This window comes from Chelon labrosus (assembly GCF_963514085.1).
Source record: "Chelon labrosus genome assembly, chromosome: 4".
In the NCBI taxonomy this organism is placed as follows: domain Eukaryota; kingdom Metazoa; phylum Chordata; class Actinopteri; order Mugiliformes; family Mugilidae; genus Chelon; species Chelon labrosus.
The window spans coordinates 13,948,330-13,961,756 of record NC_140340.1 but is presented as its reverse complement, the minus strand read 5'-3'; the positions used below and the strand labels follow the sequence as shown (position 1 = coordinate 13,961,756).

General features: G+C 39.2%; 1 protein-coding gene across 1 annotated transcript in view; it reads left to right on the top strand.

Annotated features, from left to right (window-relative positions):
* Positions 1-1,621, top strand: part of iars1 (isoleucyl-tRNA synthetase 1) — a 70,228-nt gene extending 68,607 nt beyond the window's left edge. Inside the window, exon 34 of the mRNA XM_084543738.1 lies at positions 149-1,621. Coding sequence (XP_084399864.1) covers positions 149-231 — 83 coding nt within the window. The 3' untranslated portion in view covers positions 232-1,621. The remainder of the gene's footprint in view (positions 1-148) is intronic.
* Positions 1,622-13,427: the final 11,806 nt, after the last annotated feature.

The following is a 13,427-nucleotide window of genomic DNA, read 5'->3' as shown; positions in this document are numbered from 1 at the left end:
TAGTCCTACATGCTCTCTTGTGGGAAAACAGTGTCTATGATGTCATTCAGTGAAAGAAAAAAGTTGCTGCATTTTAAAACCTGCGTTTTGATGCGATCAATCAATTGCAAGCAGACTGTGCAATTATTTGTTCCTCTGTGTTTTCCAGAGCTGCCAGCTGATTCGTCAGTAAAATCTCTCGACACCAAAACTCTGTTCGTGAGAGTTCTTCCCACCACCGCCGAAGCATAAATCCACAGGAGCCTATCTTAGGAGTTTTTGTCTGAGACAGGTCCCGGATCCCCTTTGAGTTAAGTTTTCTACCGCTCCCCAACAGCCCCATTAATGTCCGGTGAATTTATGACAACATGAAGTGGCGTCGTGTGTGTTGATGCTTCTTTTTTATATATATATATACAAAGTACTGATGCAAAGCAGGCTTTTCTGTCAAGTTCACAACGTTTAATCTATGTAGGAGGAGTCATTATCACATGTCTTTTTTTTTCCAACGATGACTTCAGGCACAGAATTAGCAAGATATCACTGATGTGTTTTAATGCTGTTACAGATGTGCTTTAATCACAGTTACGCAAGACTTGACAGTCTTTTTTCACTTTTCTTTCCATGACCACCGGACGGTTTCTTTCCCTCTTGCTTTCATTTATCAGCAATTGTGACAGTTCCTGAAAATGTGTTGTTGGCTTGTATTTGATGTGGACCGAGAAGATATTTCTCAGGGAAACATTTACATACAGTTTACTAGAAAACCGATGCGCTTAAAGAACAGAATGATTGTTCACACATATCCAGTGAATAGACCCACTGGACACATGTGTGAATGAGAGAGTGTGAAGATGTTGCTTATGGAAACTGGGAATTGTTTGAGAGAAGGACAAACACATTAGTTGAAACTGCTCGCAAATATATACGACAAAGGTTCATTTTACTCAGTTAAAAAACAAAAAAAGTATTTTTTTTTCACTTCTTGGAAATAAGGATTCTAGGAAACGGTCTAACTCGATTAACTGTCAATATCAGCTATGGATTATTTTCTTTATTATGATAATGATTATGAAAGGATTATTTGAGGTGGGCTTAGTCCACGGTAATTACTGCTTTGACTGATAATTGGAAAAGCAGTTTGGGTTATTGTGCTTACACACCATTTTGAACTTAACAGATAAACCTATTGTGCTCGGTGTATTGGGAATCCTTTGACAATAGAAAGGCATTTAAAAGGTGAAATTGATTTTTTTTGGGCCGCTGTACCTCAGGGGGGAAGAGGGTTTCTGTAATAATAAGGGCAACACATGGATATTGTACTATTTCAAGTGACAAGCAGAATAAATCAAAGGTGACTAAGAATCTGTGTTTTTTTTTTTTCTCTCTTCTTCTTTATTTTCACCAAATCCAGTGTATGACAGAGAGAGACGCAACACGTCTGCGGGATTCAAACTTAGCTGCAATTACAGAAGAATGAGCTCGGCCTTGTTCATATGATTGTTTTGAACTGTGTTACTTTTGTTAACTGCAAGATCAGGGAACACAGAATCTGAGCCTGGCAAGACACCATTTGGATTTCATTTTCAGTTTCAACTGAATAAAATACTCTGCATGCAACTGGATGGTACTTCAACCAGTCGGAGCAACAAATTATGTGACGCATGCTGCCTTAATGTTAGCTGTTTAAAGTATTTTGTGTCTTATCTCCTACAACAGACACGATAATGCAATCTAAACATCTCGCTTCTCTCATGGCAGTCATTGTGTCGTAAATGCCGCTGTTACTTTTAGCACAGTGAATTCTCAACACGGCAACTGGAGACTGAAATTCCCCCACTAAAATTTTGTATGTGTGGGAACTAAGGGTTCCAAGGTAGAAATAAATGTAAGGAACACTGGTGTTTTCTACCTGGGGCTAGCAGCGAGTTAAGTTACCACAACTTAATGATTTAAAGCAGAAGGTTAAACGTAACAATACTTGGCATCCAAAGCTCCCCAGTAAACATTTAAGACCTGTTTGATATCTAATCCATCAACGAACAATTTAAAGCAAGCAGTCTAAGAGGTCTAGCAGAGAAATAACGGCACGTATAATCCCTTTAAAAAAACTCATATCATTTAACAATTGTGCTTGTTGATTTGTGGTTACACTTTGACAGAACCAGGCAGGCCAGCTGTTTACACATGTTGTCCATCTTTATGCTAAGCTAACCCGACTAGCATTTGATGTTAGCGTGAATCGGAGTAGTGTACTTTTCTAATTCACTGCAGTTTCTCAGGTGTTATTTCCCAAAATGTCAACATATTCCTTTTAGAAAATGTATTGGAGACGGAATAATAAAGATTTAATGTTGGACATGAGACTATTCCGAGAACATGAGACCACTTCAACGGGAAGACGCACTGCTCTCGATATTGGTCCTGGTTTCAAACAAAATCTAAAGCCGTCCTCAACATAGCAACTATTTTGAGGTCCGTTGGTTTGCGACAGTTATCGTATGAAAAGTACACTATATGCCCTACTTTAGATGCCAAGGCTCCATACTGAATGTGGGCTAACTGTGTCACAAACTGGCATTGAGCCGTTTCTAGTCTTGAGTTTGAGTGATGAGAAGCTTGTATCTCATCCGTCCTGGCTGCAGCTGACCCAGTAACTAGCTGTGCATGGAAAGATGTATTAATCTTCTTCTGGCCCATCCCACTGGATCTATTTGTTATTGTAAAGATGCCTCAGTACTAGTTTTTAAACTCCTACCGCCAGTCTGCATCATGTCTACGGTGCATACGATGCACCGTAGACATGATTTAATTGGTGTCACCTTTTGAATAAAAATGTTTTCGGTCGTATACAAGAGGCATCGTGGTTATAATTGAGACTTAGAAAAAAATAAAGAAAACAAGGCCACTAGAGATTCAGTGTTGAACATTACATTATTCTCTAATAAGCTGCCTGACCATGAGGTCTGGTTTGAATGTCGAGGATTATAAAAACATAGTGTTAGGCTGGCGTGGCTTTCCAGGGGATGTTTCAGAGGTACTGACGTCCACAGGCTTGGTGTTAATCTGTGTCTGTGAAACCTGATTCCCGTTGGTTTGCTGCCAATATAGTGAAAATTCCTGTGTGTGTTTTGATTAATGAAGCGGCAAGGAGGGAGAATAGTTTGCTGGCAGTTGAGGTAACTCTCAGCTGGGGGCGCTGCTGCAGAACATCTTCTCCTAATCACCTTTTCAACCCCGTACTATAAATTTACTCTTGATTTGCATCCAAATCAAACACGTGAATATGCTATTAATCTTCCGCTATGCTGCTAATGCTCAAATATCTGTTCACTGCTGGCTGCTACACCATCAGCAACACTGTGCTGTAAACTGCCTCTGCTCACAGTGATGAATACACTGGCGAGTGAGCGCCAGCTTGTCAGTTCATTCACATATAGGCAGTAAACTGACGCCAAGAGTGTTTAGTTTGCTTAGCGCAGCAGAAATGCTCGTATATCATGATTTTTATATTGTCCTATTGACATATAATATACAGTTCGATAAGGACAGCTTTATATCTGTCCAAAGATTTCAACACTCTGCAACAAAGTTAAATAAAACAGTCCCATACTATAATTCATACACCATGAGATATTAAAGGAGTGGCTACTACAACCTAGAAAACGGTGTATACACGTCTTTATTGCCCAAGTAAAGTAAGATATGTCTTTATACTGTCAGGACATTTGGCAAAGACATTTGCCGTTGCATAAAACTTTTATGTCAAGTATCTGACATTTTTGTGTTACCAGATCAGAGTGGAATAAAGACAAGAAAATGAGGACAGCAGTGAGGAATGGAAGAAAGAGAACCGTGTGCAGTTTCAAATATGCTAACACCAGGGTGAAATGATTAAGACAAAAGGAACCAAAGTGTCTAAAACAAAGAGAACTGGACTGGTTTATGTTTGCTTTAAGGACCATTCACCATTCATTTAACATCTGTGGGTGAAGCCCAGTAACATTTGTTTTAGGTATGCCATGACCTGGATGACTAAAAATCACAGCCACTGGACCCCTTTTCAGGCCGTTCACCTGTGATTCCGGCATCTCTATAATTCAGTGTGATGATTTTATCCTCCTCCCTCCTCGGTGGAGCAGCACACAGCTTCACTTTAAATATTAAGCACCCATCTTTGTCTCATCCTGCTCTCATCCATCTGCTCCTGCCTTTGTGCTTCTACACACCTTGGCCTGAGTAACAGAGCAGGTCGGCGACCCATCTGCTCGTAGGCATTACAGAAATCCACTATGCAGCACAGGGGGACAAGACCCCTGTCATCTAACTTTAATGATGGACATTACAACTCATTATAGCGGGCTGCAGTGATGGCAAAGAATGTAAGTCTTCCTACAGTGTTGAATAAAAACAGGTGTTTTCAAGGATATATGTGGGGCAGTAAGGGCCGTTTCCAAGCAATCCGTCCTGGCAACACGTGTGCTGCGTAATGGAAAAATCTAAATCTCTGCCAGTAAATCAGTTTTCGGCACCCTGCGTGATGCCTGCTTCAGAATGACAGCAGCAAATACAACCTCAAACAAGTGCGCACAGTAGGTAAGAGGATGAAAAAGTTGTTGTGGTTGTAAGTTTGGATGCAGAAAGTGCATGACCTGGTGGGCCAAACGAGGGGAACTCACTAGACACCTAATTCTCTGCAAATATAGAGGACTGCAGCATCTCAAATGCAGAAAATGTATGTTAATGTCAAGGCTGAAGTGAAATAATAAATGTTTATCTGTTTTATTTGTTATTTGTTTTGGGTTTTTTACGCTGGCTTGACCTCTCTCTTTTTCCCAGGATAACCACCTACATCTCAACACACCAACTGAAATTTTTAATTATAAACTAAATAGACAGTATGCTTTATCTCTCCAGCTTCTTGAAAGTCGAACACTCCGTTTACATTGCATTTCATCCTCTTAACAGGTTGTGTGACTAGTATTGTGCACATTGCCCAAATGCCAATAAGCTGGGACCCCACGTAAAGTGACCTCTGTGCCACATAACTGTATGTTAACATGATTTAATGAATCATATCCTGGTGATTATTGGATACAACTAAGCATCCAGAGGCTTTAGCACATCACGCTAGAGGATGACTGATATATTGCACAAGCCATAAAACATGTCTTCTATTACATTAGTTAGACTTTTTGGTGGGAATGTACTCGATCATTTATTTATTTTCCTTATTTGTTGTCAAAATAGACATTTTTATACTTAAATGATAAAAAAAAGTGTTGTTTCTATTTTAGTTTTAAATAAATAAAACAATAAACATCTTCTAATGTGCAATTATTATTTTTTCCCTCGAACACAAACATTTTATGACAGTTGGCGTCTTCCGGCGGCCATCTTTGTTTGTGTTTAACAAACAGACAGGCCTTAGGACGGGGATTAAACGAGGAGACGTTTTATTTGAAGAATGTCTGAGTATCGCGGATGTGTCTTTAAAGCAGCGGCAAGTGTTGTTTTAAACGCTTGTCTTGGTGTTTATTGTTAAAACCTCCTCGCTTTTAACGTTTGTCTAGAACGTAACTGGCCAACCACGGCAGGGGAATGGTTCTTTTCTTTTTTTTTAACGTTATTAAATATAAGATTAATGAGTTTAAATAAACTCGGCCAAACAAGACGTTTAAAACGAGATGCGGAAAAGTTAGTAAGCTTGTAAACTGGTGAGGTTGAGCTTAAAAAAAGATGTGAAAATTAGCACTTTCTCAAAGTACTATATTGAGTGTGGCTAGCTGTAAAATTACTTTATTTTGAAATGTTTTTAGTGTAGGTTGTAATTCACCTTCGTTTAATTTAATACTTTTTAATTTAGTGTTTTCTTCGTAATGGTACTTTTGCTACCGTTTGTCTCCATAGTAACCGTCTGACCTGTTAACCACCCTTCGTCGCTGGTTGCATCCAATTCACTGTGAAACAAATAGAATAAAATCAAATAAAAACTGCAGGGCTTCTCGGTAAAGCCTCACATTCGCTTCTATTAATATTGCGCAACAATTGGGCTCCCCGTTCCCCTTCAAATTAGAGCAGCCGCGCGTCAAATGTAACCGCAAAGTGGACCAGGGCGTCCGCGACGTGCGTCGTGACTGAACGAGGGAACTCCGGATCACCGCCACATTTCCGTTATCTCCTGATCTTCTAAATGCGGCATCAGTCTTCATCCTGATGCTCCTCCTCCTCCTCCTCCTCTCCCCTTTGAATCAGCAGACACAGGTAGGACTGTCTTCCGATTTGGAAAATATCACCTAAATATCAATTTATTTTTTGGGAGGGTGGATGAGGGAGCTTTACATTCTAGTTCTTGCGTTCCCCCTTTTTTTTTTTTTTTTTTTTTTAGTTTGCGCCCATGTCGTGGTTGTTAGGAGACCGCTGTCAGATGAGGAGTCGGGGATAATGGGACATGTCCTGGCATCCGTAGTCAGATGCGTCGGCAGGAATGACACACTGTTGCTACCCATTCAGTCTGCTATCGTTGCCACAGAGACGTGGTTTCTGCCGCAGGTATGCAGTGCAACAGAGGGCATGGATGCAACCAATTAGTTTCCTGGTTTCCACTTCTGTTTTTGTGGACTTATGCTGCATCTTCTAACTTCGCATTGAAGACTTGTTAATGGTATAATTGGGCGACCCATTTTCTATTACGTATACTGTACAGGAAGAGCTGTACAACTCAAAATAGCCCCGCATTGTTTTGTGAGTAATAGAGCTAAGCTTTCTTTCATAATCCTCAACAAGTCTCTTAACCTTAATACGAATGAAAAATAAATATCGTGTTAGCCAACTCACACATCTTATACCTTGTAGCCGAAAGTGTCTTGCTCAGTTTGTACCGTGTGAACCACTATACCACTATATAGATTTAACTGAAGTTATATTTTCAGTATTTTATATTTGTATTGAAGCATACTCATATCTTTGCTTGTGAGAAAGAACATGAATTATTTTCACATAATTATGGTATTCAGACAGTTGGGATGGGCTCCAGCAACCTCCGCGACCCTCCACAGGAACAAGCGTTTACAGAAGATGAATGAATGAATTATGGTATTCAGCATTTGCTTAAAATTTCTGAGAGCTGTTGCTTCAGCTGGTTTTCATTGTAGAGGCTTTCGGTTGTTGAATTGAACTTAATTTAAATTAAAACAAAATGCCTGTAATTTGTTTGTTGGGTTTGAATCCATGGGCCGACTGGGCCTTTCTGTGTGGAGTTTGCATGTTCTCCCTGTGTCTGCGTGGGTTCTCTCCAGGTACTCCGGCTTCCTCCCACTGTCCAAAGACATGCTGGTTACGTTAATTGATGATTGTAAATTGGCCGTAGGTGTGAGTGTGAGTGTGAATGGTTGTCTGTCTCTCTGTGTTAGCCCTGCGATAGACTGGCGACCTGTCCAGGGTGGACCCGGCCTTTCGCCTGATGACAGCTGGGATAGGCTCCAGCACCCCCCGCAACCCTCCACAGGAACAAGCAGTTACAGAAGAGTAATGAATGAATGAATGAATGAATGAATGGTTGTTGGACTATCCAGCTGCGGGAAAAAGGTATGACCTGGTTGGTATGATATGTTGAAATACACCCTGTAGAGAGTCCAAGTGGCGTTTACCGACTCATATTCTAAAAAGAAATGACTGTGGCTTTGCCAGGCAAAGGCTTAATAACAGAAACACTTTTGTTTTAAATCCAATATTAACAGCACCACAAACTACATCCTTCAAAATGATTATACAGTTGGACTGATATCTTTCTTATGCTGTTTTTATCATATTTTATTACAGTCATATAATAATAATATTTATCCCTCAGGATGAATAAAGTATCTATCTATCTATCTATGAAGGGGGATTTGGTGCAGGACTGTCATATTAAGATACATTTGTTGTCACCAGTGAACCTAATGAACTAGCAAGTGAGTGTACGGTACATCATTACTTGAGAAACACATTAACAATCTCTTTCTGTGCAACAGACGGAATATTTTTTCATCTGATTTAATGATTTTGGAAGCACATTTAGAAGTAAGGGATAATGGTCTACGAGGTATCCATTATCAAGAATTATACCATGGTCAGGCTAAATACTTGATTCTGATTGGCTGCATGGTGTCCATTATTTCCTGATAAAGACTACTAAGTAGTTTCAGTAAAACTGTCTTTTCACTGTCCTAAATTAATGTGCTGGCTCAGCCAGTTTATAAAACAAGTAACCATAGCAACAGGAACACAGACTCATGGTCTTTGTTTACTTTTTTTTCTTTCACGTTAACCCATTACCAAGCTAACATCTGTTGCAGTATATCTGTTCTTGGCAACAAACCTCGACATTAGAAATAAACGAACATATCATTTGGTCTAGTCCTTCACTTACCTTATTTTTAAACGCCACATGGTAGCGACTGCAACGCCACAGCACATACTAGTCGCTTGTTTAACTCTAAGCTACTTCAGGCTGCAGCTGTCAGTACACATTGCCATCATTTGTTTGTGAAATATGTGATATGCCTCGTCCTTTTTACTTCTGCTGCATTAGAAGGTTAAAGATTGTTTCAGGTATTTGTCAAACCCTTAGCTGTTCCCAGGGAAACCAAGTCACGGTTTGTCAAAAATGGTTTTGGTTTGACTGAAAAATGCAAAAAAATCATGTAATGTTCCTTTAAGTAGAAGTGATGAATATCAAATAAAAGTTTGAAATCCCCATTATCCTTCTTTTAAACGGTAGCTTCTTTGGTAGCCGTTGCTTGGACAGTGTCCGTGAGTAATGCATACATAATTACGTTGTTTGTTTGGGTTTGCAGACTTGTAAGAGCCAGCGTAAGATGCTGTGTATGTGTGCGTGTGTGTTTGGGTGTGTGAAGCCTCAGGAGCTGTTTAAAATGCTGAATGCTGGATGGAACTGAGGAAGCAAGTACACTGGCAGCAATAATGAATGTCTTCTTGAGGGAGGGTAGTTCTTAAGTGATAGTTTAGTGATTGATCCAGTTGTGACAATTTTGGGAAGTTCAGTACAAACTGAACAGCAATTGATGCCCCAGTCAATTCAGCATTTAGGTTGATTTTGAAGGCAAGTTTCTATTTTATTATGATGACACAAACATCAGACACATAAAGTAGTTGCTTAGTTAATGAAATCATGAAGTGTAATGAGTCATTATGGGCTGTTAATTACTGCTGCACATTCAGTGCTCCTTCTGTCTGTCATTTTCATATCGTGGCACAGCGTTAGAATTAATTTAGCCATGACCAATTCTCACTGCAACAATCAGTAACACTACTGCAGGCATTATGCTCCTCACACAATCTCTGGACAGATGGATGAAAATTCAGTCTGTAATTATTTCTTGTGTGTTTTCTCTCTCTTCTTTCTTCCCGTCTCTCTCCATTTCGCTCAGCGGCTTGATCGAATGCATGTTGTCCTTGGTTTAATCACAGTGGTGAAGCGGATCGTTGTTTTGGCTGTCCAGATGTGCCGATTTAAAACTTGAGACCTCAGTTATCTGCTTCAACCCTTTTAAGTGTTCAGTCTGAGAGTTGTAAGGTATACACACATTAGTTTATTCTTTAAAAACATCTTAATAGCACTGGATGGGCAGTTTAAGTTGTTTACACTGTGGCTGTCAAGGGGCTTCTGTGTGTTATTCTTTATTTATACAATCTGACACAACTTTTTCCTTCTTCATTTGGATAGTTGTCAATAGTGTGGGCAGGATTTTCACACATAAAGAGAGCCACAGCATTCATTGTATGAATGAAGCAATTTTCCTGTGAAGGACTATTTTCTTTTATTATAAGACCTAAATTGAACTGATATTATATGTTGTTTTTATATGTTTCACCATTTTGGTGCAAGCACTACAGCCCCTGGAACATTTAGCAGTTTGATTGCTGTTAGAGATATAGCCTTACATGTTGCATATTTAATTGTGACAATTGTAGCTCCTATTATACCCTTAAATAAGCAGCCGCATTTTTGGGCTTTTTTTTTTTTCATTACCCAATTCTGCTGTTAAGCATATTATGTAAGTTGAATGCTGTGTTAACTTGTCAGCTGCCTGATTTTTGAGTCTTGGCAAAAGCGGACTTTAAGCACTTGCTGTTAAATAATCTAGACTCCGGGGTAAACTTCACATTAGTGGCCTTACAGTGGGCTGTTTGTATTCTGAGCATTCAGGTTAAACCTTTTGCTCAACAAAGCCTTCAGTGGGACTGACTCAAGGATTTCATTTTTTCGAGGAATTCCGTATTACTGCAATGTAAGTGATGAACGTCTAGAAATCCGACATATACTGTGATAGACTAGGGAAAACGCTGATACTTTCATTTTCTGTGTCTCCATATCATGTTTCGCTGTTTGTTTTATTCACGTACTGTATTTTTAGCCATGTTCATGTTTTTTTCTTCCGTACCCTTGCTTAGGCTTAAAATTCCTGCCATGTATGAAGCACAGCAGGTACCTCCTGAATGGTCACCTAAGTTCCTTCCTGCTGACTTGCTGTTCTTTGTTCCCTCAGATTTTCACTGTGCATGTCTGTTGGGCATTAGAAAAGAGAGTTTTTCTTTTAAGTTGCATAGTACACCGGAGACCATCATGTTTTGAAAGGGACAGCTTATTGCTCAAATCCCAGTGACAGCAGCTAAAATAAAAATTCACGGAAGAACGTCCTCAAGTGCAGATTTCTTTTTATGTTTTTCATTCTGTTTTGCGTGATGATAAACTATGAGAGGCTCAGGAAATTATTATTAAATCATTGAATCAATTCTTATCAGGTCTTATTGGCATACGTCTCCTTTGTGTTTGACTGTGGTTATATTTTGAAACGTCTGGAAGCTCATTTTTGATTATTTTGTGGAAGTAATTACCCGTCTGTGTGGGATGACATTTTTCTTGCTGGGATTGTTGAGCTCAAGAAAACTTTGAAGGTCAGTAGTCAGTATGCAGCACAGGGCATATACCCGTAATTAGTAGTTAGATTCTTGTATCACAGAAGAAAAATTCAAAGAGGCAATTGGTGGAACTTAAGTGAGACGAGAAATTTGTATTGAAAATAATCAGGCTCCCCTGTTTTACAGATCTGTCGTAAAACCAATTCCCAAGTCTTGAAAATGACCTAACTTCCCTCCAGTATTGTGAGAGACATATTTGGTTGATTAGTAGGTGAACCAAACAGAAACTGCTGTATATTTACTTTGTTAAGTTTGTTGTTGGCATTTGTAATATAGTAGAAGACAATACTGACCATATGATGAAATGTTCAAGTGACAAAACCCTCTGGCAGGCATTCAAATTATGACCCATGCCTGTTGGGAGCAAAAAAAGGACACACTGTAACGTTGTTAAAGTCCCACAAAGTCCACCGGGACAAGAGGTTGGTAGGAAGGAACAATAAAATGTTGGTCACCAGAGACCACTGGTTACTTCCTGTTTCCTGCCAACAGTTAATGGCGGTTTCTTTTAACCAGAATCAAGATCGTTCTCACAATCTCATCTAGGATGTGAAGAAGATGAATAGAGACCTCTAACTTAAACCAAATAGTTATTCTAACCCAAACCATATTTTTTTGCGACACACCCGTATAGTTTTTTTTCATTTGGTTAATAATAGCTGTCATGAGCTTTTTCTGGGTAAGTGCGCCTGCTGCATGTGTGCATTGCTACATGATTAGCATGCCCTTAAATGGTGTCTGTTGCTGTTTGAGTAACTGGAAGCAGGAAGAAGCCAACTTCCAAATCAACTGGGGTGGATTCAGTTTCTGTCACTGTTTTGTGTTTTTATTGTATATTTTATTAAAGATGTGTTGACAGCAAGGCCAGACTATTTACTGTTTCCGTTGTATGTTATAGATGGAAAGATGGAGGTCACCACTTAATGAGTTCAGTCCATGTATCTGGACAGCTATACATGCTGTTAGTGGTGGCCAAGGTTGAGGACCATTTATAAATCCTATATGAACTGGGATAGGTATATGGGACTCTATGTCTCATGGACAGATACACACTGGCAATATTATGTGACATATGAACTGCTTTTGGGTCAGCACTGTGCTGCAGGTCATGGGGTTATCATATTAAAGATTGTATTGTGAAGAACCTTGATCTTTTGCCAAAATGGGTGGGGTGCCGTTGTACGTAGATGTTCACAGTAATGTACAGCATGAAGGTCATTCAGGAGTCCTAATCATTGTGTAGACATATTGTGGCATTGAAGTTGTCCTTGTTGTAGTCTTTTTCACTCGTTTTGCACACACTGTGTGCACACACATGTAGCACCACTTTTCATGCACTGCCTTTGAAAACGTTGTTCGTATTGTTTGTTATCTCCACTCACATTATGCCCCGCAGATGAACCAGTGCTTACTGAATGACATCGACTCTCTAAATTCCACTAAAGCTGTACAGTGAGATTTCTGCAGGGTGAAAGGTATTAAGAAATCCCTCTGTGCTTATAACTGTTCTGGCAATCATGTTTTTCTTGTATCTGTACTCTCTCAGTCTCCACACTGCATCAGATAGCCATTGATGCTAGCTCTTATTAAAAATTTAACTACACACTCATATAAGAGGTGCCCTGTTGAGTTTTGTGCATTGCTTGTTTAAATACCACTCACACAACTGAAAGCTTGCATGTTTATTGGCATTGGTAGTAATAGCATTCACAAAATCTTTTAAAGTGTTTCTTTGTGGTTCAGATGATGTTTCCTTTTGATGAACTGGCAAAATTGCAAGCCTCAGCTTTTCTTCTTTTTTTTTTTTGTAAACCCAGGCATGAATTTGGTAAAGATGAGCATTGTAGTTTCTTTTTTGTACTGAATGTGCTTGGGATCCTCAGTTGTTGTGCTAGATAACCTCTCTATCAAATTGACACCAATTAATATGAGGGAAGCTTTTGGCTAGCTGTGGCTTCATCTGGCCCACATAATCAGGACCCTATCTAAATAAGATTACTGACTACTCTCTTGGCATACATTTATATTTAGATTTGCTTGAACGTGTTAATATACACATTATTTTTACACACAGTATCCATTTTATTAAAATTCAGCAGGGCAGTTATCCTAAGCATACGTCAAAAGCTATATCTATAATGGTTAAACTGTATGCTAATGTTGACCATCCAAGTGAATCCCCTGATCATAGTCCAACTGAGTATGTTTCATTAAATTTTCAAGACCAGACTGAATTCCTGGCACAGCAATACCAAGCATTGGCGCATTTCTATGGGTTGTAGATTTCAAGCTGAATTAGAGATATGCATAGGTTTCATACAAAGGACTCGTAACAAAAAATAAGATATGAAGTTTTCAACTTGTTACTTTGTTATCTTTTAAAATTGTGAGGAAATGTAGTTAAATGTTGCTTCACTTTCAATATGTGGAATTTAACAAATTGAAGCTCTTAAGAAGAATCAGCA